Below are 22189 nucleotides of genomic sequence, written 5' to 3' on the forward strand. Positions count from 1 at the left end.
CTTCGTTGGCAGGGGTAGTTCCTCACTGGGAGGTTTCCCACACTGCTGAAATCATAGGCTAGGCCAAAAAAATACATATTAAATTTGGTGGCATTTCAGAATATGTAAAAAGCTATCTCCCCCTCCACATTAGAATTACCATTTTTAGTATCAGTTTTCTTCACATTTGATTTTATTTGTTCATCTTTATGAAATTCATGAATATTATAAAAGACTTTTAAACATGAAGTCTAGAAAAGGAAATAGAATAAAATAAATTCAATTGATTATCTATATTAATCCAAGCTAAGGTTAGCTATCATTTCACTTAATATTAATGGAAGTGGAGTTCCTGAACCAAAAACAAAGGATTAGTCAGAAAATTTTAGATGCAGAACCATACAGGTCCTCAGAAACAATATTCCAACCCCATTCCCTTTATAGGTGAAGAAACTAAATTCCAGTTACAAAAATAACTTTCCTAAAGTCATACTTCAGAAGATCATACTTGAAGTTAAGTCCTCTGACCCCAGTCAGTTGTCTTTCTACTTCACTATCTTGCTTCCTCCATACCTTAAATATTTAATTTAAGGATTAAATTAAAGGATTATTCAAATAAGGATTAAATAACATATGGTTTCAACATATTGTGATGCAGTGCAACAATGCAAATACCCTTGGCACTAAGTAACCAAGTTTTTTAAAGTGTTTGTTGTTGCTTTAGGGCCATGCTAGGTATTTTACAATCTCCTGCTTCACCTCCAGGAAGGAATCAAAATCTCCCTGGGGAAGGGTGGGTGGAGGCAACTCAAATTTAGCCCCAGCCTTCTATCTAACACTATCAAATTTCACAAACCCCAGAAGAATAGGACACTCAATTCAAGATATTAGGCAGACTACTAAGGCTAAGACAATTCCTTTCACATATCAGATAGCTAATAAAGGTTTATTTCATTGAAGTGACTTGACAGCAGACAGCAATAATGCTCTTCTTCTCTATTCTCCTTTTCTCTTTTTTTTTTTTTTTCCTGAGGCTGGGGTTAAGTGACTTGCCCAGGGTCACACAGCTAGGAAGTGTTAAGTGTCTGAGACAAGATTTGAACTCGGGTCCTCCTGAATTCAGGGCTGGCGTTCTATCTACTGCGCCACCTAGCTGCCCCTATTCTCCTTTTCTTAAAAGTGTAAAAAACATCATAACACCACACACCTCTGTGGTGTACAGGGAGCACAAAGAGTTTTGAGTTCTTTGGTATAGGTTCGAGTCCTATTGTCCTAGAAATAGCACCCCTATTTTTTATCCTATCAAGATAATTCTTTTGTCATGAATGATTGATGATGTTTTCCAGTCTTGTTCAGTTTACAATTCTTGTTTTCCCTCTTGTTTGATGTATTTAATTAGGGACTTTGGGTAGCACCTATATAGAAGTGTCACATAATTTGATATAGGCAGGGAGGAAGAAAAATAATCAGGATTTGAAAAGCAAAAACAAATCTGTCTCAAACAAGATATTTTCGATCTTTCAGGTATGTTGATAAGCTGACCTAGTGGGCCGGTTTCTGCCAACGCTAGAGTAGTTCAAGGGAGAGTGAAGAGAAAAGAGGAAAAAGGGGGGAAGAAATAAGCAATATCTCAGTGGGTCAACAGCACCTTAGAATCAAGTTTCTGAGGATACTGACAGAAAAGGTACACTCGTCAGAAAAGAGGTTAGACAGGGACATACCAAAGCAGTCGGTTTAGGTTATCAGATCTTGAAAGGGAGTAGTCAAAAGTGAATGATTAAAAAAAAAAGAATCGAAGGGGTTCAGAAAGGAGGACATTGGGAAGGTGTGGAGTGAGGAACCAAGCGGGCAGGTGTAGGTTACTACTGCTTGAATGGGAGCGGCCAAAAGAGTGATTAAGAAAAGAAAGCGGTAATGGAAAGATGTAGCGCCAGGAACGGAGTTCAGACCGTGGCAGGTCTGAAGGGGAGAGAAAGGTAAAGGACGAAGGGGCAGGTAGAAGGAGTGGGGTTAAATCAGGAAACCAGGTATGGCAAAGTTTGAAAGGACACCGAGTCCACAAGTCGGAGAAGTCACGGAGAAAGGGGCAAGGTCTAACCTAAGCTGGATGAGGCTGGGGCAGCCCTGATAGGAGTGAGCTGGCCCAGGGAGGCAGGTCTAACCGGGGCAAATCCGGCACACAACAATAAAAGCCAGCCGAGGCAGGCAGATCTAACTGAAGGGAGCTGCCAAAAGCCGAAAGACCGAGGAAGTCCTGGCCGTGGCTAGCAGCGGAGCCCTAGGGTGCCTGAGAGCACGCGGTTCTGGGTCTACCTTCCCGCCCACCCCGGCGTCTCCGCCCGAGGCGCCGTCACGCGTCTCCGGGGGTGAGCAGAGGAGAAGCGCACCCGAGCCGCCAGTGGGGCTAGGCTGGGGGCCGAACGAGGCCGGCGATGTGGGGTTGGTGGCGGATAGTGCCGCGAATAGCCCAGCGCTACCCGTGGCCCACAAACGTGCTGCTCTACGGGACTCTGTACTCCTCCGGGGACGCGCTGCAGCAGCTACTGCGGAAATGCGAGCCCGACTGGCAGCAGACGCGGCACGTGGCCACCGTGGCCATCGGCTTCCACGCGAATTTCAACTACGTGTGGATGCGGTTCCTGGAGCGCGCGCTGCCGGGCCGCACGCCGCGCGCGGTGCTGTGCAAGCTGCTGTGTGACCAGCTGTTGGGCGGGCCCATCGCGCTGAGTGCCTTCTACACGGGTGAGGGCCGATTGGGGCAGGACTGGCTGGGCCGGGAGCGAAGCGGGGCGCGGGGCGGCGCTGTGGGGGCTGGAAGACAGACCTGCGGGAAGCGGCTCCCACGGGCGGTCCGGCGCAGGCCGCCGCCACCCTGCGGAGCCTGCCTTCTGGAGTCGCGTTCGCCGCGCTGCCGGCTGCTTTCCTTTGGAAACCAGACAAAACGTCACACGCACGCGCGCATACAATTGGGCTTCTTGGTGCCTGCTCGAAAACGCAGCGAAATCTCATTTTATTTCGGGCAGTGGTTGTAAAAGAGCCCGGGAAGCAGATGGCGCACACAGGAACCCACCACATACTCACAGCACGCACGAACACACCACGCACACAGCTGGGCAGAGCCCACACACGCGGCTCTATATGCCGACGCACACTTGCTGTGTTTCCACTGGAAAATGCACTGCCTTCCATCCTGCTTTCGGAAAGGGATGGCAAAACATAAAACACCAGATGTCACTCATGTAAATGCAACCGTGGGCATGCATATACATACATGAACGTACACATAAGCACACAACCCATTTATCTTCGTGGGTGGCATCCGAGATTGTAGGGAGCAGTTGCAGAAAATTGGGAAACAAAAAGAATTTTTCACTACGCTCCGACGTATGTGCATGAATAGACACAACCCATTCGTTGCGATTCTCTCATTGAAAAATGTAGCCCCCTCCCTGGCTCTGACATGGACCCTGTGGGAGTGGTGGAAAACACACACAAATCCCACAGCCATGCATTTTGGTGAGGAACGTCTGCATATTTAGCCACTTCCCTTCTGACTCTCTGGGTTCACCCAGAATTGCAGAAAACGGAAAGCCCGTTTAACGGTGCAGGCTTGCATACACCCAGCCGGAATGCACGCACAAAGATGCTGGATTTTACTGTTCTCAGCAGCATCCTTAGGGAACTCCTGCTGCCCGGCACTGTTTCATACGAAGTAGTTGCAAAATGTGGGTCAGAAGCTGGCCCATACGCAATGCTTTGTCTAGAAGGGAAGGGATTATTATTCCGGCGGTTGTGGACTGGCAGTTGAACCACAAACAAAGGAAACCAGACAAAGATGAGAAAACCCGAGCCTCATCTTTGGACAGTTACGTTTGAGATGGTCTTCGTGTTTTTTGGCTAAATTGTCATTTTTAAAAAAATGTTTCTCAGGAGTCTTGATTTTGTCTTAACAAAATAGAATAAGAATTTGTGCCCAATTTACTTAAAAGCATGTTGTTGGAATTAATTATTATCCTTGATAAGATGGAGAATCTGGCTTTGTCAGATTGTGAAAGAATTTGGTTCATTAAGAACTTGTCAAAAGGCCACGTTGATTATTGGCTTTTAAACTGTTTTTAATACTTAGGATAATGCAACTCCTTGTTAAAGTCAAAGCATTTTTCTTTTTGACAAGAGGTCACTAATCATGTCTACTGGGGGGAGAGGTGGCTAGCTTTTGTTTCTTCCTCAGTGATGTTCAGCCGCCTCAATCTGTGCCATTCTCCATGACCCTATTTTGGGGGAGGATGTCTTCCTAACTCCAGGCCTGGCTATTTGTCCACTGAACTCTCCAGCGGCCCTTCTTACATAGTAGTAACATAATATGGGCACTAGGTGGCCCCTTAGTGCACAGAGTGCCCAGCCTAGAGTCAGAAAGACTCATTTTCTGGAGTTCAAATCTAGGCTCAGACATTTTCTACCTTTGTTAGATTAGTTTCTTCATTTGTAAAGAGAGTTGGAGAAGGAGATGGCAGACCACTGCAGCATTTTTGCCAAGAAAACCCTACATGGACTAACTGGATATGACTAAGCAACAAAAAGTGTACAATAGGATAAAATCTATATTAGGTCTTTTAAAATTCTTGTTTGTGTTTTTACAAACAGGCATGAGTATACTTCAGGGAAAAGAGGATAAGTTTTTGGACCTGAGACAGAAATTCTGGAATACTTATAAGGTGAGTACAAACTAGGTCTTACTTGACTTAGCATTGGAACATTGGTCTGATCACTCACTAATTTCAGCATATAAAGTTAAACTTCTTAGCTTGGCATTCAAGGCCATCTGACGAGTCTGGCCCTGTCCTTTGTTTCCAGCTTTATTTTTACTTCCTTTCACTATCTCCAAGTTATAATCCACATTCTGGCCCTCTAAACATTTCTTGCACTTTTCCCACCCCCAAGTTTTTGTCTGTATACTTTTCACTATGCTTGTAAAGCTCTCCCTTCCATCTTTTTTTTTTTTTTTTTAATAACATTATCCCTTGTATTCATTTTTCCAAATTATCCCCCTCTCCCTCCACTCCCTCCCCCCAATGACAGGCAATCTCATACATTTTACATGTGTTACAATATAACCTAGATACAATATATGTGTGTAAATACCATTTTCTTGTTGCACATTAAGTATTAGCTTCCGAAGGTATAAGTAACCTGGGTAGATAAACAGTAGTGCTAACAATTTCCATTCACTTCCCAGTGTTCCTTCTCTGGGTGTAGTTATTTCTGTCCATCATTGATCAACTCCTTCCATCTTTTTTTAGATTGAAATAATGCTCATGGTAGTGCAACTTGTAACTTATAATACAACTACTTGGCTTTTAAAACCCAACTCAAATGTGACCTCCTTCATCAGTAATAATCTCCTACTAAACATTATATAGCACTTTGTTTTGCAAGACCTTTTAAGGATAGATGTCATGCATTATGCATTATTTTATTATATAATTTATATATATATATATATATTCTCTGGTAGACCCTAAGTAAGCTCCATAAGGCAAGAACTGTATCTTATATAGCCAAGGTCTGCATGTATCTTTACACAGGGTAATGATTTAATAAATGTTTGTCAAGTTGATGAATTGACTTGTTAAACTGGCCAATTTTTTTTTTGTTTGTAAGACAGTAGGGATTAACTGGCTTGCCCAGGGTCACACAATTAATAAGTTTTATGGATCTGAGGCTGAATTTGAACTCAGATCCTTCTTACTCCAAGGCCACTACTCTATCTACAGCACAACTTAGCTACCCTTGCTATGGTTTTTAAGTAAGATTTAATTTGTATATTACTTAATATAATGCTTTATTGAAAATTCAGTTAAACTAGGTCATTGATCCCCATAGGCTATGGACCCATTGGGATTCCCAGAACCAACCAGGTCAAAACTATTCTCTTAAGTAAATAATTAAGGATCAAATAAGATAATATTTATAAAGTGGTTAACACAGTACCTGACATATAGTGGATATCTAATAAATGCTCATTATCTCCCTCTCTCTCATAATAATACTGAGATATTTTAATGTCGAATATTGTAAGTATTAATAGATACAACTCACATAAAAGATCTTTGGAGTCCTTAATAATTTTTAAGTGTATAAAGAAGTCCTGAGAAATTGTACTAAAGTATCACTTTGTTCATATCACACAGCCAATACCTACTCCCCCCTTTTAAAATAATTTTTGTTTTTAAGATACACGCAGATACTTGTCAACGTTCACTCTTGTAAAAGCTTGTGTTCCAAATTTTTTCTCTCTTCTCTCTATCCCCTCTCCTAGATGACAAGTAATCCAATACAGATTTAACATGTCCAATTCTTCTGAATGTATTTCCACATCATGCTGCACAAGAAAAATCAGATCAAAAAAGGGAAAAAAAAGGAGAAAAAAGGCAAGCAAGCAAACAACAAAAAATGTTGTGATCCACATTCAGTGCCCATAGATCTCTCTTTGGATACAGATAGCTGTTATCATCACAAATCCATTGGAATTAACTTAAATCATCTTATTGTTATAAAGAGCCAAGTCCATCAGCGTATTCTCCCCTTTAAAAAAAATCAATATACTACAATATAAATGTAGAATTTGGTCAGAAAACTTGAATTCAAAGCCAGTTTTACTACTTAATATCCATATAACCTTAAGTAAATCAAAATCTTTCTGACTTTAGTTTCCTTATTTCTAAAATGAGAGATAGATAGGTTACTTCCAATATTAAATCTATAAAGCCTTTAACCTATACTCATGAAAATAAAGGGGAAAGGGTGCTGAGAAATAAAACTTTCTTGACCATGGGGCAGAAGGAGGAAGGATACTCCAGTACTTTAATCACAGTCCTAGCAATGATTTCTGACTTAGTTATCTTATCTTTTTACCATCGACCACGACCACAGTTTATTTAGAATTGAGGTCCAAAAAGGAACTGGAAAACTATAATAATGCTGAATTGTGAGTAAGTTAGTTAGTACAACCATTCCCATAATCACAGCCAATGTTCCCAGGTGTACAATTGTTAAGGCAAGATTTTTCTTAAGTCCCCATGAAAGAAACCATTCTCTGTATTAACAAAGATAATTGCAGCTAAGGATTATATTACCCACGGCTATCCTTAGGGGGTGGCAAACAAACTAGACTATGTATGTTGCTAGCTCTGTAATTTCTTCATAGGACAGAATCTGGTTCCTCCAGATTGAAATCTTATACCATTTTGCCACTGTGGCTTGGGAAGTATTTTGAATACTCCTAGTTTGATTTGGCAGACCTTACCAGATGGAAAGACTTCACTTGTTGATAGATTATAACTTAGGAGATCACTATGCCTCCCATTTAACGCAGCCTCACTAAATCTGAAAAGGATCATCACCAGAAAGTTGGCCACTGAGTGATATTATTTTTATTTGACTATAGCATCAAAATAAAATAGCTTCTAAAGCACAAGATGTTATAGTCAGTAGTGATGGGAAAAATCTCAGTGTTGATGAAATCATAAACCTTGGAATATTAAAGGAGAAATTGGATCCAAATAAATACTCAAGAATAGCTTCCTTTAGTAAAAATAAGAATGTAAAGATTAGGAAGAATTGTTATTGGGTGAAAGAAGTGGGCAGTTGAAAGATGTCCCAGAAGGGCAGTATGTATTCTGAGAAGGGTGTATTGAAGGGGAAAAGGAAATTTGTTTTGATAGGTGGCTAACTTCATCTAGGTGGAAGGGAGAATTAGATCATGATTTATGATTATTTAAGTATCTTAGCTTTTTTTTAGTCCTACATGGTAGTAGAATATTTTAGAGACCCCTTCTTCATCTCTTCCTTCACATATTTGCCTATATTACCTAATATCCCCCTGATCTTCACAGCAATATAGTACTCCTTCCTCCAAAGATTAGGACATGGAGTGATTGATCTAATTTGTCTCTAAAATGAAAAAAGAAAAAATAAACAAATCAAAGAATATCTTCTTTATGTTCACATACTAATTAGAACAACCATTTTAGGTTTGTATGAGTTAAGTCATACAACTTTGTCTTAAAAGTTCAGTAGTTTCATATATAAAAATTTGAAAGCCCTTTTTTGGGGAAGATGATAAATTATTTATTATGCTAATCATTATCAGTTTTTTAAACATATATATTTTAAAAATTAATTTTATAATTATAACATTTTTTGACAGTACATATGCATAGGTAATTTTTTACATTATCCCTTGTACTCCCTTCTGTTCCGAATTGGTTTTCTTTTTAAAAATTGGATTTAATGAGGAAAAAATATTCAAATATCTCTAATAAAAGTCTATTATCCAAGACTTATAGTGAATTGACATAAATATTTAAAACCAAGAACTATTGTCCAGTAGATAGGTGGGCAGAAGATAAAGAGTTTAAAATAGTAGTGAAAATAATCAACTATTAAAAGAAACACATATTTAAACCACTCTGAGATTTTACCCCATGATCAAGCATAAGAGCATGAAAGATGACAAAATAGGGAAATAACTAATGTTGGAGGAGATTTAGAAAAATTGACACAATAAAAATTCTAGATGATATTGTGAATTGGTCAACCATTTTGGAAATCAGCTTTAAATAGGTAAAACAAGTTAGAAAACTTCACATCCTTTGATTCAGTGATCTCCTTACTGGATATATAAATCAAATACAATTTTTTTTTACATGCAAATGTGTGTGTCTGTCTGTCTTTGTGTGTGTGTGTGTGTATGTGTATAATTTTGTGATTGCAAAAAGCTGGGAACAAAATGAGTACCTATTGATAGACAAATCACTGAAAAATTTTTGGTAAATGAGTATTATGGAATACTCTGTATCTCCAGAAATTACTATTATGAGGAAGTCATAGAAATATAGGAAGAATTGAATGAAATTAAGCACAACCCAACATTGACTCCACAAGTACCACTACTAGGTAATACTGTCTAAAGATTAAGAGAGAAAGAATGCACATATACAAAAATATATAAAATAGCAATTTTTGTTATGTAAAGAAACTAAAGGAGTACCCATCAGTGGGAGATGGTTGAACAAATTATGGCATATAAATTTAATCGAATATTATTTCAATGACCAGAGGATCCTGGCAAAGCATGCTACTTACCATCTGACAGAGGGTGATATACTAGATCAGGGGTTCTTAACCTTTTGTGTCATGTTCTTTTGGGCAGTCTAGTTGAATTTATAGATCTCTTATTATTTGTATTATTTAAATATTGTATATTTAAATGTTTTTAAATATACAAAATAATATAGGCTTGCAAAGGAAGCCAATTATATTGAAATATACTATTATATTTTGTCCTTTTTAAAAAAAATTTTTAGATTTAACTTTTAAAGGACAGAATGTTATATTCATTTAAAAAAATTAAATTGCATTTATTTCTCATTTTCAAACCACTCTCCCCAAAGGAAAAAAAAACCACCCTTAACAAATAAGTTTAATCAAAGGTTCTGACAAAGGTCTCATTTCCAAAATATATAGAGAACTGACCATAATTTATAAGAAACCGAACCATTCTCCAATTGATAAATGGTCAAAGGATATGAACAGACAATTCTCAGAGGAAGAAATTGAAACTATATCCACTCACATGAAAGAGTGTTCCAAATCACTACTGATCAGAGAAATGCAAATTAAGACCACTCTGAGATACCACTACACACCTGTCAGATTGGCTAAGATGACAGGAACAAATAATGACAAATGTTGGAGGGGATGTGGGGAAATTGGGACACTAATACATTGCTGGTGGAGTTGTGAAAGAATCCAGCCATTCTGGAGAGCAATCTGGAATTATGCCCAAAAAGTTATCAAACTGTGCATACCCTTTGACCCAGCAGCGCTACTACTGGGATTATATCCCAAAGAAATACTAAAGAGCGGAAAGAGACATATATGTGCCAAAATGTTTGTGGCAGCTCTTTTTGTTGTAGCTAGAAACTGGAAGATGAATGGATGTCCATCAGTTGGAGAATGGTTGGGTAAATTGTGGTATATGAAGGTTATGGAATATTATTGCTCGGTAAGAAATGACCAGCAGGAGGAATACAGAGAGGCCTGGAGAGACTTAAATCAACTGATGCTGAGTGAAATGAGCAGAACCAGAAGATCACTGTACACTTCAACAACGATACTGTATGAGGATGTATTCTGATGGAAGTGGAAATCTTCAACATAAAGAAGATCCAACTCACTTCCAGTTGATCAATGATGGACAGAGGTAGCTACACCCAGAGAAGAAACACTGGGAAGTGAATGTAAATTGTTAGCACTAATATCTGTCTGCCCAGGTTGCATGTACCTTCGGATTCTAATGTTTATTGTGCAACAAGAAAATGATATTCACACACATGTATTGTACCTAGACTATATTGTAACACATGTAAAATGTATGGTATTGCCTGTCGTCGGGGGGAGGGAATAGAGGGAGGGGGGGTAATTTGGAAAAATGAATACAAGGGATAATATTATAAAATATATATATATATAATAAAAAAATATATATATCAAAAAAAATATGAGATGTTTAATATGATATAATTATATAGTATAGCATAATATAGGATAATTCAATATAATATAAAAATAACATAACTAATAATAAACTATAAAATGTTATAACATAACAAGGTAATATAATATAATTAATATATATATATATATAATATCATATCAGTACTGTAGTATCTCATTATATGCTGTATTATGTGTCATAATATGTTATAGTGTACTAAAATTTACTCAGATCTATTTAATATATTTGCATTAGGTCATAAGTATGAAACTGAATCAAAAACTTTCAATTAATAAACAAAGGCCATCATACTTGTTAAAGCAAAAAAAAAAAAAAAAAAAACAAACAAATAAGTTTAATCAAGGAAAAAAATACCACTATTGGCCATATCCAAAAGTGTGATATATCTTACTCTGTTTATTAATCTATAATCTATCTGTCAGGAATTGGATAGCGGTCTTCATCATTCATCTTGAAATCAATTATGTGCATTATCAGTTGTGGCCAATGTGTGGATTTATTTTGGTTGGCTGTCCTTGTTTATTGCAAAGGAGGATTTAAAAATTGAAGAAAGAGGAATGATAAGGATGAAAAGAAAAAAATGCCAATGAAACTATATATATATATATATATATATATATATATATATATATATATATATATATACATACATATCCCTCTTTTCTATTTTTCATATTTGGAAGTAAGTGTTCATGTTTGTTAATGTTATTCAAGTTCAGAATAACAAAAAATTATTAAAAACAAACAACTAGAATGACATATACAATTAGAATTAATACAACTCTAAAAGGCAACCAAATTCAGATTAGTTATATGACCAATATTGGTTCCAGATAACTGTTGAAACACAAGTCCTTCTTTTTAGTAGAGAGAAGACAACTACCAGTTCAAAGTGTTTCATTTATGGTTGCTGTGACAGTCAGGTTTTGTGGAACTGTTTTAGAAGATGAATTAACAAAAGTAGATTATCAGGAAGTAATGAATATAAAAATGCAAGACATAAATAAAAGTTTCAAAAATGGATACATTTTGTTTCAATAGAATAAACCCTCTCCAATAAACACCTAAACAACTTTCCTTAAACTAAATCCTCCAGTGGGGGAAAAAAGCATAGTGATTGTTGACTGAAAGTAGGACTCTGACCTTTATTTCTGATAATATATTGACTTTATATGCCTGGGGTTTTGTTGCTTCCTCATGTTGATTTTATTTATGTTATTTCAGTTGCTATATATATTGTCTGGGCTCTGTATCATTTTTTTACATTGTTTCTTCGAATACATTATATTTGCGCAGATATATCCTACACTTAAGCTATTCCTTTCTAGTTGTGTATGTGGTTTCCCCCCGCTATCTTTTCCAGCTTTCTACTGAAAAGAGACTTCCAAGATCTGTTCTCTGGAACGAAGATTGGTCCTGTAATTAATCTGGATGTGGCTATCTTTTAGTGTTGTTTTGATTTTACATTATTGTTGTTATTATGAAAATGGTCTTGATTCTGTTTTGTTTTTTAATAACTTAATGCTTCTGAACATTTTTATATGTAGCAAAGTTTAGGGGAATGACCACATTTGACATATGGATGACCTCTTATCATCTACCATGTGATATGTTTCCATATTTCATCTTGCCATCACTAACGCTAGAATGAAGTTAAGGTATATTTTGACATTTCTTAATAAACTTTCAGCCTCTTTCATATTGGCTCAATCTTCTACCAGTTCATTAAATATTATTTACTGAACAAACTAGAGAAACGGCCACCCCCAATAGCAATTACTCATGTATTTCTGTATATTAAATCTCTTAATGTGCTATGATTAAATAAATAATAAGGGTACAAAATATATAATTCATTAATAAATGAAATTAATATTAAAAATAATATAATTATTTACAATATTTTGTCCTTATCAAAAATCATAGCCAGAGTTACCTCAAACCATCATTATAATTTCATTATAATTTTTTTTTGTTTTTTTTTTAACTCCTGGAAACACAATTCCAACATTTGAAATATCTATTGAAGTATCTCAAGAATATTCTTAATATTTCTCTTAATTATGAGTTCATGTCAGCCTCTTCAGAAATAAATCATCCTAACCCTTTTTCTTCTTCTCTTCTATTCACAAATAATGTCTCTGAATCATACTCCATAAATTACCAGTTTCTTACAGATCCTTCATATTTCTTCACAAAATATTAGAATAGTTCTCACAAGAAGTTTCCCTTCACTTCTGTCTTTCAAAGAAAAACACATTTTCTTTTACTGAATAGGGAGAAGTCAATATACAATGATGGTACAATTCTCATTTGAAACTGGAAGTCTAAACTGTTCAACCTTCCACTTGACTCTTAAAAACAGTAATATCTATAGTCTCTATGGAAGAATCTAGTGAAATTGTAATTACATGTACTTATTTTCCTCTTGGGGAATAATTTTAAAATTTTAAACTTAAATACAAAATGAGAAAAGATCATAAGAGAGGAATCAATATAAAATAATATATTTTCATTTCAGGAAAACCAATATAATAAATACTGCATATAATTTTCAGACTTGCCCAGCTTGTCTTTGCTTATTTGTTGGTTTTCTTTTATTCTCTATTGTATACTTTTTACTTTTTTTTTAATCTTCCCTCTCCTTACCACCCTAAAGAAGACTGCCATTAAGCATATATACACATATGCACATGTGCTGTCATACATATATATGTAACACTGTGTTATGCTGATTTCCACTTGTCATCCGTTTCTTTGAAGGTGGGTAGACCATAGTCTAAATCTTTCCATGTTTTTCTAATTCAGCCAACTCATCATTTCCTATACTACAGTAATATTCTAACCCAATCATATCCTGAGAGACTGACTTATGAACCTTTTCTTGCAGATAACCTCCTTGAAAGATCAAATTATTAAATGGTTCACACCTTTTAATTAAAGAGTTCCAATGTATCTTTTTTTTTGGCTGAGACAATTGTAGTTAAGCAACTTGTTCAGGGTCACACAGCTAGGAAGTATTAAGTGTCTGAGATCAGATTTGAACTCAGGGCCTCCTGAATTCAGGGTTGGTGCTCTATCCACTGTGCTACCTAATAGTGTGTCTTTAATCTTGAAATACTTAAGCCACATTTTGAAAAAAGGCAAGTTCTTCTTAATAGGTAAACTTTTAAGAAAGACACAACTGAAGTTTATTAAAAAGATATATATGAAATATTTTGGAATCTACTAAGAAGATAGGTAAACAATATAATTTGATTATTAATATAAGCATCAATTTATAGCATTTAGAGCATTATATTTATATCAAAGAATTATTTGATACTCTTACACAGAGTGGAAGCTCCTTTTGTTTCCAAAATATTTTCCTGTGAGTTTTTTAATTAGTTGAACTGTGTGACATTACAGTGTATGTCACAATATCTATGTTTTTGTGTATTTAAGAAATGTTTGCATTATACATTCATTGTTGACACTGGCTAATATTCTGTTCTCAAAGTATGAGTATGACTAACAAAATTTAATGTTTTTCCACAATGATTATTTCATTCTCTAGTTAAATGAATAAGAGCTAATTTGAACAGTTTAGCCTAAATCCAATATCACATGACTAGACTGCCATGTACTTCTCAGCCTTTTGTAAATTGAGCAATGAAATTAATCCATTTAGTTGAAAAGCCTAGTAATAAAATTCTCCTTTGTTGCAGACTGGTCTCATGTACTGGCCTTTTATGCAGGTAAGTTTCAAACCTACTTTCTGTGCTTACTTTTTAGTATAGTTTATATAGAACACCAAATAACAAAGTCTTTTTCTTTCTGCCACAGCTTACCAACTTCTGTTTTGTTCCCATTTACTTGAGAACAGCATATACGGGACTTTGTGGCTTTCTCTGGGCTATCTTCCTTTGCTACTCCCAACAAAGTGGTGATGGAACATTGTGGTCAATTTTTACATGGCTTAAGAAAAAGGAGGCCTGTGAAAATGAAAGGTCTCCAGAGAAATGATTGCTTTTAAATAAATTGTTCTAATGAATTGGCCAAAATTTATTTCCTAAGTTGCAGTAAGTTGAACCAAGGAAACAGTATATTATTTAATAATTATTATTTCTTAATATAGCATGTTTCATTGTAAAATATTATTGTATCATAGAGGAAAAGAATTGACTATTAATAGTTTTGTATATTTTGTTATCAAGATTTTTGTTTGAAAGAACAGAAGGGATAGGGCTATTGTCAATTTCATTAATATTTTAATTAATATCAAAAAGTTTCATTGCTTAATATAGTGATTACTACCATCACTTTTTACATTCTTATAATTTGATTAAAAAGTATTATGAAAATTTATATAAAGACTAAATTTCAGAAACTGTTATTCAGAAACAGTAAGGATCTAATTAAAAGTTCTTGTATTTATATATATATATATGTGTGTGTGTATATATTTCATATATTTCTATACACACAGATATATATGTCTATCTCTCTCTCTCTCTCTCTCTCTCTCTCTAAATATATATATATAATTTATATTTATATATTTTCCCTCCTCCCCAATTCAAGATACTGAATTCTTATTATACTCCTTTTAAGATCATAGTCCTCTATGCTAAGAGTGGCCTTACATAAAGTCCTGTGTACACAGAAACCAAATAATCATAAAGATCAAATAATTTAGTTTTCCCCAGAGTACAATAGATGATTTGCAATTATGCTGAACTAAAGCAATGTAAGATCTCAATCATCAAAGAAACATTATAATGTAGCTTTAGTGTCAAATATATTTTATTATGTTTCACTTCTGTGAAATCTGATCACTCTTGTTTTTAAATTTTAATTTTCACTTAAAATTTGAATATTCAGTTATAACCAGAATTTCCATTTTCCATTTCAAGTAAATGGAGGTTTTAGTTTTCCACATGTATTTTACTTAAAATTTCAAGAATGTGTTGAATAAATTTTCCTTTTTTTGGTCAAGAAGAACTTATTTAGGGGTTTCAGTAAAAACATTCCAAATATGGAATAATTTATGTTTAAGAACATCAACAATTTCAAATAAGCTTGAATAATTTTGATGCATGTATTTTAAAATTATTTAAGGTTCATCTACATCTAAAGCTTATAGTTTACAAATTGTAAGTTTATATAATCAACCACCCAAAGATTAATCAAAATTCACATTAGAATGAAACCATAAACAACAAAGTGTAAGACATTGAGTGCTGAGAAAAATCTATTTTCCTTGTGCTTAGAAGTATAATTTTTATCATCTAGCCTACCTAAATACTGTCTTTTTTAAAAAATTGTCAAAAAATTTAGTAGGTGTTAATATAATTTATATTCTTAGGACAACAACAAGGTAATTCACAGATTATCTAATTCTAAAATTCCTTTCCAAATTGTGGCTTGTTCATCATAATAGTTATTTCAAGAGTAAAGCTATTTTTTAGTATGAAATTCAAGAAACTGAGTATTTTCAAAGTGATGACTTCTTGAGAAAAAATATAAATGTTTTTCGGTTTAGATTTTTAATTTTTTTGTGGTAGAGGAACAGTATTTGCATTACTTTGATTAAATGTTTGGGAATAGTTCTAGAATAAAACCTTTTTCTATACTGACAAATTGAGGTATAATATTCAGAAAACTTCTAAAAGAATATAGATAAACCTTTCTTTACTAAAAGAGTGGATTAGTCATTAAAGCTTTATATTCTCCTGAATTTTTGCAAACAATATACTTGTTTCTAGTGTTATAATATGTTTATATTACAAGAAAAAGCTGAACTTTATTTAAAATAGTATGCCAATTAATTTAATTTTATTTAGTGAGGGACCTAGAGATGGGTAAACACTAACTTTTTCATTTAATCTGGTTGATGAAGTTATATTGTGCTGGTCACAGCTGCTGAAGCCAAGGGAATAATTTCTTCTTTGGTGGGCGGTTGCGATTAATCCATTAAGGCTAAAACTTCTGAAGGAATAAAAATGAAAAAAAGTCGAAGATTTGTAAATAGTAGAGTAGGGCATAAGTATTTTTATCAGACTAGCATTTCGAAATTTACATAGATCAGGGATTCTTTTTTTTTTTTTCCCTGAGGCTAGGGTTAAGTGACTTGCCCAGGGTCACACACCTAGGAAGTGTTAAGTGTCTGAGATCGGATTTGAACACGGGTCCTCCTGAATTCAAGGCTGGTGTTCTATCCACTGCGCCACCTAGCTGCCCCCATCAGGGATTCTTAACCAGGGATTCATGAACTTTTTTGTGTGTGTGTGTGGGGGGGGGGGAACTGATTTGTTTTGTAATCCTACATATTATATTTTATGTACTTAATAATATAATTCTGAGAAGGGTTCTATAAATTTCACTAGACTGCTAAAGGGGTCTATGATATGAAAAAATTAAGAATCCCTTAGTGTGACACTTTCTTTTTATCCCTCTTTCTTTTTCTGTGTTTTTTCCTCTTTTCCACTTTCTTCTTTCTGCTCCCCCCCCCAGTTAATTAGACATAATATGGATTTGAAATATATTGAATTATTTTATTTACCAAATAAAGCTTTATTTTCTCTGTTCTTAATTTCAAAATTGTGACTTTAATCTCTGTTATGTTTATATCTTTTTAAAAGCTTAACTCTGCTGTTTTTTTTTCTTTACGAATATAAGGGCTTCTAATAATTTTTTTCTACATTTTAAAATTACTGTCCTGTTCCTGTTTCCTTCTCTCACAAAGTTCCTCAGATGTCCAGTGTCTTCTGATTGCCCATAGTTTGCTGCCTCATATTTTCTTTTTTCTCACTGATTTCAAACTACCCCTCTCCTTAGTGAGGTTAATAGATTAATCTAATTATGGCAATTGTGACTGAATTTCTCAGCTGTAAAATGAATGATGTTGGAATATCTGTACAATCTTTAAAATCCTTCATACATCTAAATGTGTGATCCTATATGTAGCAGAGGTGTTCTGGAACCAGCTCAAACCAGTCTAGGAGAGTTGGTTATTAAATTTTTAGTGTATTGATACTTCAAATATTGGCAAATGCTACAAATTAGGGTTTGATGTATTGTTTTATTCATTGTCTAAATTTGAGAAAAGTGATAGAAAAATGTTAATAAACTGTTAATAAAACATATCAAACGTAAAGTTCCTCCTGGGCAGAGATAATATACAATTCGTTTGAGTCACTGCTCAATGCCTAGTACTGTTCTTGACAATTATTAAAAAACTAATTCTCTATCTCTTGACTGATTTCACTTGTCTCCTGTAGAGCTAAATGCCTAATATGAGGCTTAAGTATTGACTTCTTCGTATTAGAGATAAGGTGCCAGATTTGATCATGAGTATAATATTTACCAGAACAGTGAAAGAGAACAATGCAATTTTCAAAACATCTTGAATAAAAAATATCACTGTCTTTTGGAAATGCTAAGTTGATTGCATTTTAAGATTAAATTGTACATTTATAAAACTTGTAAATTAAAAATCACATTTTATTATGTCTCCATGAAAAATAAATTTTAATCATAAATATAGTATCTGATTTGTGAAGTTATTATTTTATTTCCACTCTAAATGTTTTAGGAAATAGGGCAAAAGAATTGATTAGACTTCTATGACAAATGGAAATCTTTATTAATCCCCTTTATTTCAATCTAACAGATTTATTCTTTTAGATTGGATTGCATCTATGAACTGATGTCATCAATATAAAGTTTTCCTTGTCTCATCACTTATCTTTATCATTTAATTCTTCAAATGTTGTCAAATTAACTCTTATGAGCTGATTCTAAATAACTTCTCAATATTATTCCTTGTGTAATAGAAAAATGGAAAACTACATTATAAATGCTAATGCATTGCCCGTGTTATAGTACTGAGCAGTGCATTTTCAACCTTGCCTACAACATTCTGACTCAGTCAGAGTGCTTAGTCCAGTCTCCTAATGGCTGCCACTCAGTCACATTTATTATACATTTGGTATGTGCCAGACATCATGCTAAGTGCTAGAAATACAAATACAAATAAGTTCAAATACAGCCCCCCAACCTCAAGAAGCTTACATTCTAACATAGGAAGATAACACAGAAGGAAGCTGAAAATGGGAAGGGGGAGGGAAGAAGATGAGACAAGATGGAGAAAAACAGAATTCAAGTTGGTGAAAAGTGAAAAGAAAGAGGACTGGTCTGAGAGCTCTTAAGTAGAGGTTATGGGAGGAAGACTCCCTCATCAGAGGAATGGCCTCAAGGGGTAGAGAGTACTTCAAGTTATGAAGTCCAGGTCTGAAGTTTGGTTTCTAGTAAAGTTTGGAGTGCAGCCTAGTAAGAAATGAAGAGATAAACTCATCTACTTGTATTTTAAGATGGATAGGTTTTCGTTTTCTCCCATAATTGTTTTAACTTCATGTATGTGGAATGGAAAAGAGCAGTAGCTTTAGGGTTAAATGACTTGGGTTCAAATCCAACCCCTAATGTTTATTACTGTGTGATCTTGAAACAATCTATTTTACTTTCCTGGGCTTCATTTTCCCAAAATGAGTGGTTTGGACTAAATCATCTCTAAGAGCTAGTCTAACTCTAAATCTATGATTCGTGACTTGCCTGAATAGATTTCCTTAAGTATTTCAATGAAGGAACTGACTGTATCTGTACAGTATAACATACATACATATGCCTTTATAGAGAGAGTTATATGATTTTATGTATACTAGAGATATTTTATGTATATACATATACTTTTGTATATATATGTACATTTTATATTTACATAGATTTTGTATATATATATACACTTCTTTGTATATAGATACGTATACTTTTTTATATGTATAGACATGTATGTTTTATGCAGATTAGATATTTTATGCATACATGTATACTTTGAATATATAGAGATATATGTGCTTTTATAATATAAAGATAATGTACATTTTTGTATATATATATATATATTTTGTGTATATATGTTTATTCTTATTTAGAGATGTCTATTTTAAGTTTTATATGCATATTATGCTTTTATGTGTATGTGTATAGATTTTTATTATATATATTTATTTATATATTTAGACTGTACTTTTATGTATATATGTATATACTATTATGTGTACACACATGTATATCTTTAATATATATTTGTTCAGGGTTTTTTGTATTTTATATATATATTTGGTATTATATACATACATACATAAACATATGTATTTATTCAGTTATTTTAGTCAGTTTAACTCTCGTGACCCCATTTGGGATTTTCTTGGCAAAGATACTGAAGTAGTTTTCTATTTCCTTCTCCAGCTCATTTGCCAGTGGAAGAAATTGAGGCAGACAAGCATTTAAATGATTTGTCTAGGGTCACACAGCTAATAAATGTCTGAGGCCAGATTTGAACTCAGGGAAATGAATCTCCCTGACTTCAGGCCCAGTACCATTTAACTGCAGATGCATACACACATGTTTTTGAATTATCATATGTATATATACATATATATATACACATGTACACATATACTTTTAAGTGTATATATATATATATATAAAGAGAAATTTTATGCAGATATGTATAAATAAATATATATATGTGTATATATATATATATATATATATATATATATATATATATATATATATAGAGAGAGAGAGAGAGAGAGATTTCCTGTATATGTATACTTTTATATGATTATAGGTATGTATAGTTTTATGTGTGTATGAATGTATATATCTACATACACTCTCACATATGAATATATATTTTATTGTTCAGTTATTTTAGTTGTGTCTGACTTCATGACCCCATTTGGGATTTTCTTGGCAAAGATCCTGGAGGTTTGCACTTTCCTTCTCCAGTTTATTTTGCAGCTAAAGAAACTGAAGCAAGCAGCATTTAAATGATCTGCCCAGGATCACAGAGCTAGCAAGTATTTGAGGTGAGATTTCAACTCAGAGAGAGGAGTCTTTCTGACTTCACATCCAGCACTCTATCCACTGTGCCACCTAGTTGCCCTTATAAATATATGTAATCTGTATGTATATATACATGTATTACATATCACATATGCACATACATATGCAGTTTTATGCATATATTTTTATATAAGTACAATTCATGTGTATATATAGATATGTATACATGTATATGTATACATATATAGTATAGATGTGTTATATATACATAAACATGTTTGGTATATATATATATCAGTAGCTATATGTATATATGCATATACATGTGTAATTTTTCTAAAATTAGTTTGTCCTTGGAACTATTGTGTTTGTTAAATTTGCTCTTGAATTACACACTTTCCCCAAAATCTATAATTTAAGAGGATATGAACCAAGTAGAAGAAAATAAAAATGAGATTTCATATTTCAGGTTTGTTAAATTTTTCTGTCATCCTATGTGCAAATGTATCTTGGTCAAGGGTTGCATTTTAGAAAATAAAAGGGAATAAGAGTTAGAGTAGAGATTGTTGTTGCCCATCTCATTTCCTCAAAAACCAGGCTAAATTTCAGGATAAGACCTCTTTGTTGGGTTGAAAGTGGAGGTAGGGAAGAAAAATATGTGTTAATATATATGTGTGCTAATAATTTTTTTTTTTTTGCTGATTTTAGTTAATTTTTCTTTTTCTGTTAAAGGTAAATCAGGGCAAAAATTAGCTTTTGTATAGATTGTATGAAAGAGCAGATGCTTAATAATATTCATAAAATTTGATAAAAGGGACATGAAGTCTTAATTTTATCCAGCTGAACAGTAGGCTGTAGACTTACAATGGAGAAATTATGTTCTGTCATAAAAAAATTTGCACACTGATGATAATCTGTAATGATAAATACTAGTGAGATGAATTGAAATTCTCAGGCTTTTGGACAACTAAATGGTGGCATTGGTGTTAGAGAGCACCTATCTGAATGATATATGAATTTTTACGTAGAGTTTAGTAACAAGAAATGGGGCAAATATGTTTTTTTCAACCCTTGGAAGAAATTAAGGAGCAATATGGCCTATACCTTTTGGATCATGTCTATGATCTAATGTCAATTATATTACAGAAGAGAAAAATGGCATTTTATATATGTACATACAAACATATGTATATATGTGTGAATATATGTATATACATATATATATATATTATATATATATATAAAAATCATTGTATGTTTTGAATTTTGAATGAAAATTTAAGAGTATTATTTTTTCCACGGATATACAGAAAGAGGAAAGGATAACTGCTTAAAACTGAAATAAAACCATCCCAATTCTTCAGCCTTACTTTCAATAAGAAATTTTCTTTCAAAAAAATTAATTCTAGGGGACAGCTTGGTGGTACAGTGGAAAGAGCACCAGCCCTGAAGTCAGGAGAACCTGAGTTCAAATGTGACCTCAGACACTTAACACTTCCTAGCTGTTTGACCCTAGGCAAGTCACTTAACTCCAATTGCCTCAGGAAAAAAAAAATTAATTCTATTGATATCTTTAGTTTTTTTGTCAACTATATTTTCCACTGTAGAGGGATATCCCATACAATAAAGAATTTAAAAAAGAAAAAGAAATTCATCAAAACTAAAATATTGAAAAAAAAATCTGACTTATGTACTGTTCTCTTTTTTATAATGTTAATTAGTTTCATTGACACA

The 22189-nt window shown here is 33.8% G+C and overlaps 1 protein-coding gene across 1 annotated transcript; it reads left to right on the forward strand.

The window, feature by feature from the left end:
• The first annotated feature begins 2301 nt into the window (after nt 1-2301).
• MPV17L (MPV17 mitochondrial inner membrane protein like) lies at nt 2302-14594 on the forward strand. Its single transcript, XM_074280611.1, has 4 exons — nt 2302-2721; nt 4624-4694; nt 14269-14298; nt 14387-14594. The coding sequence occupies exons 1-4, from the start codon at nt 2412-2414 to the stop codon at nt 14564-14566; spliced, it is 591 nt and encodes a 196-aa protein (XP_074136712.1). The 5' UTR covers nt 2302-2411; the 3' UTR covers nt 14567-14594.
• Nucleotides 14595-22189: the final 7595 nt, after the last annotated feature.

The sequence above is a fragment of the Sminthopsis crassicaudata genome, chromosome 1, assembly GCF_048593235.1.
Source record: "Sminthopsis crassicaudata isolate SCR6 chromosome 1, ASM4859323v1, whole genome shotgun sequence".
In the NCBI taxonomy this organism is placed as follows: Eukaryota; Metazoa; Chordata; class Mammalia; order Dasyuromorphia; family Dasyuridae; genus Sminthopsis; species Sminthopsis crassicaudata.

Coding starts and splice junctions, on each gene's coding strand:
- MPV17L (XM_074280611.1), top strand. CDS start 2,412: ATGTGGGGTTGGTGGCGGATAGTGCCGCGAATAGCCCAGCGCTACCCG. Junction 4,695..14,268: donor AATTCTGGAATACTTATAAG/GTGAGTACAAAC, acceptor CCTTTGTTGCAG/ACTGGTCTCATGTACTGGCC. Junction 14,299..14,386: donor TGTACTGGCCTTTTATGCAG/GTAAGTTTCAAA, acceptor TTTCTGCCACAG/CTTACCAACTTCTGTTTTGT.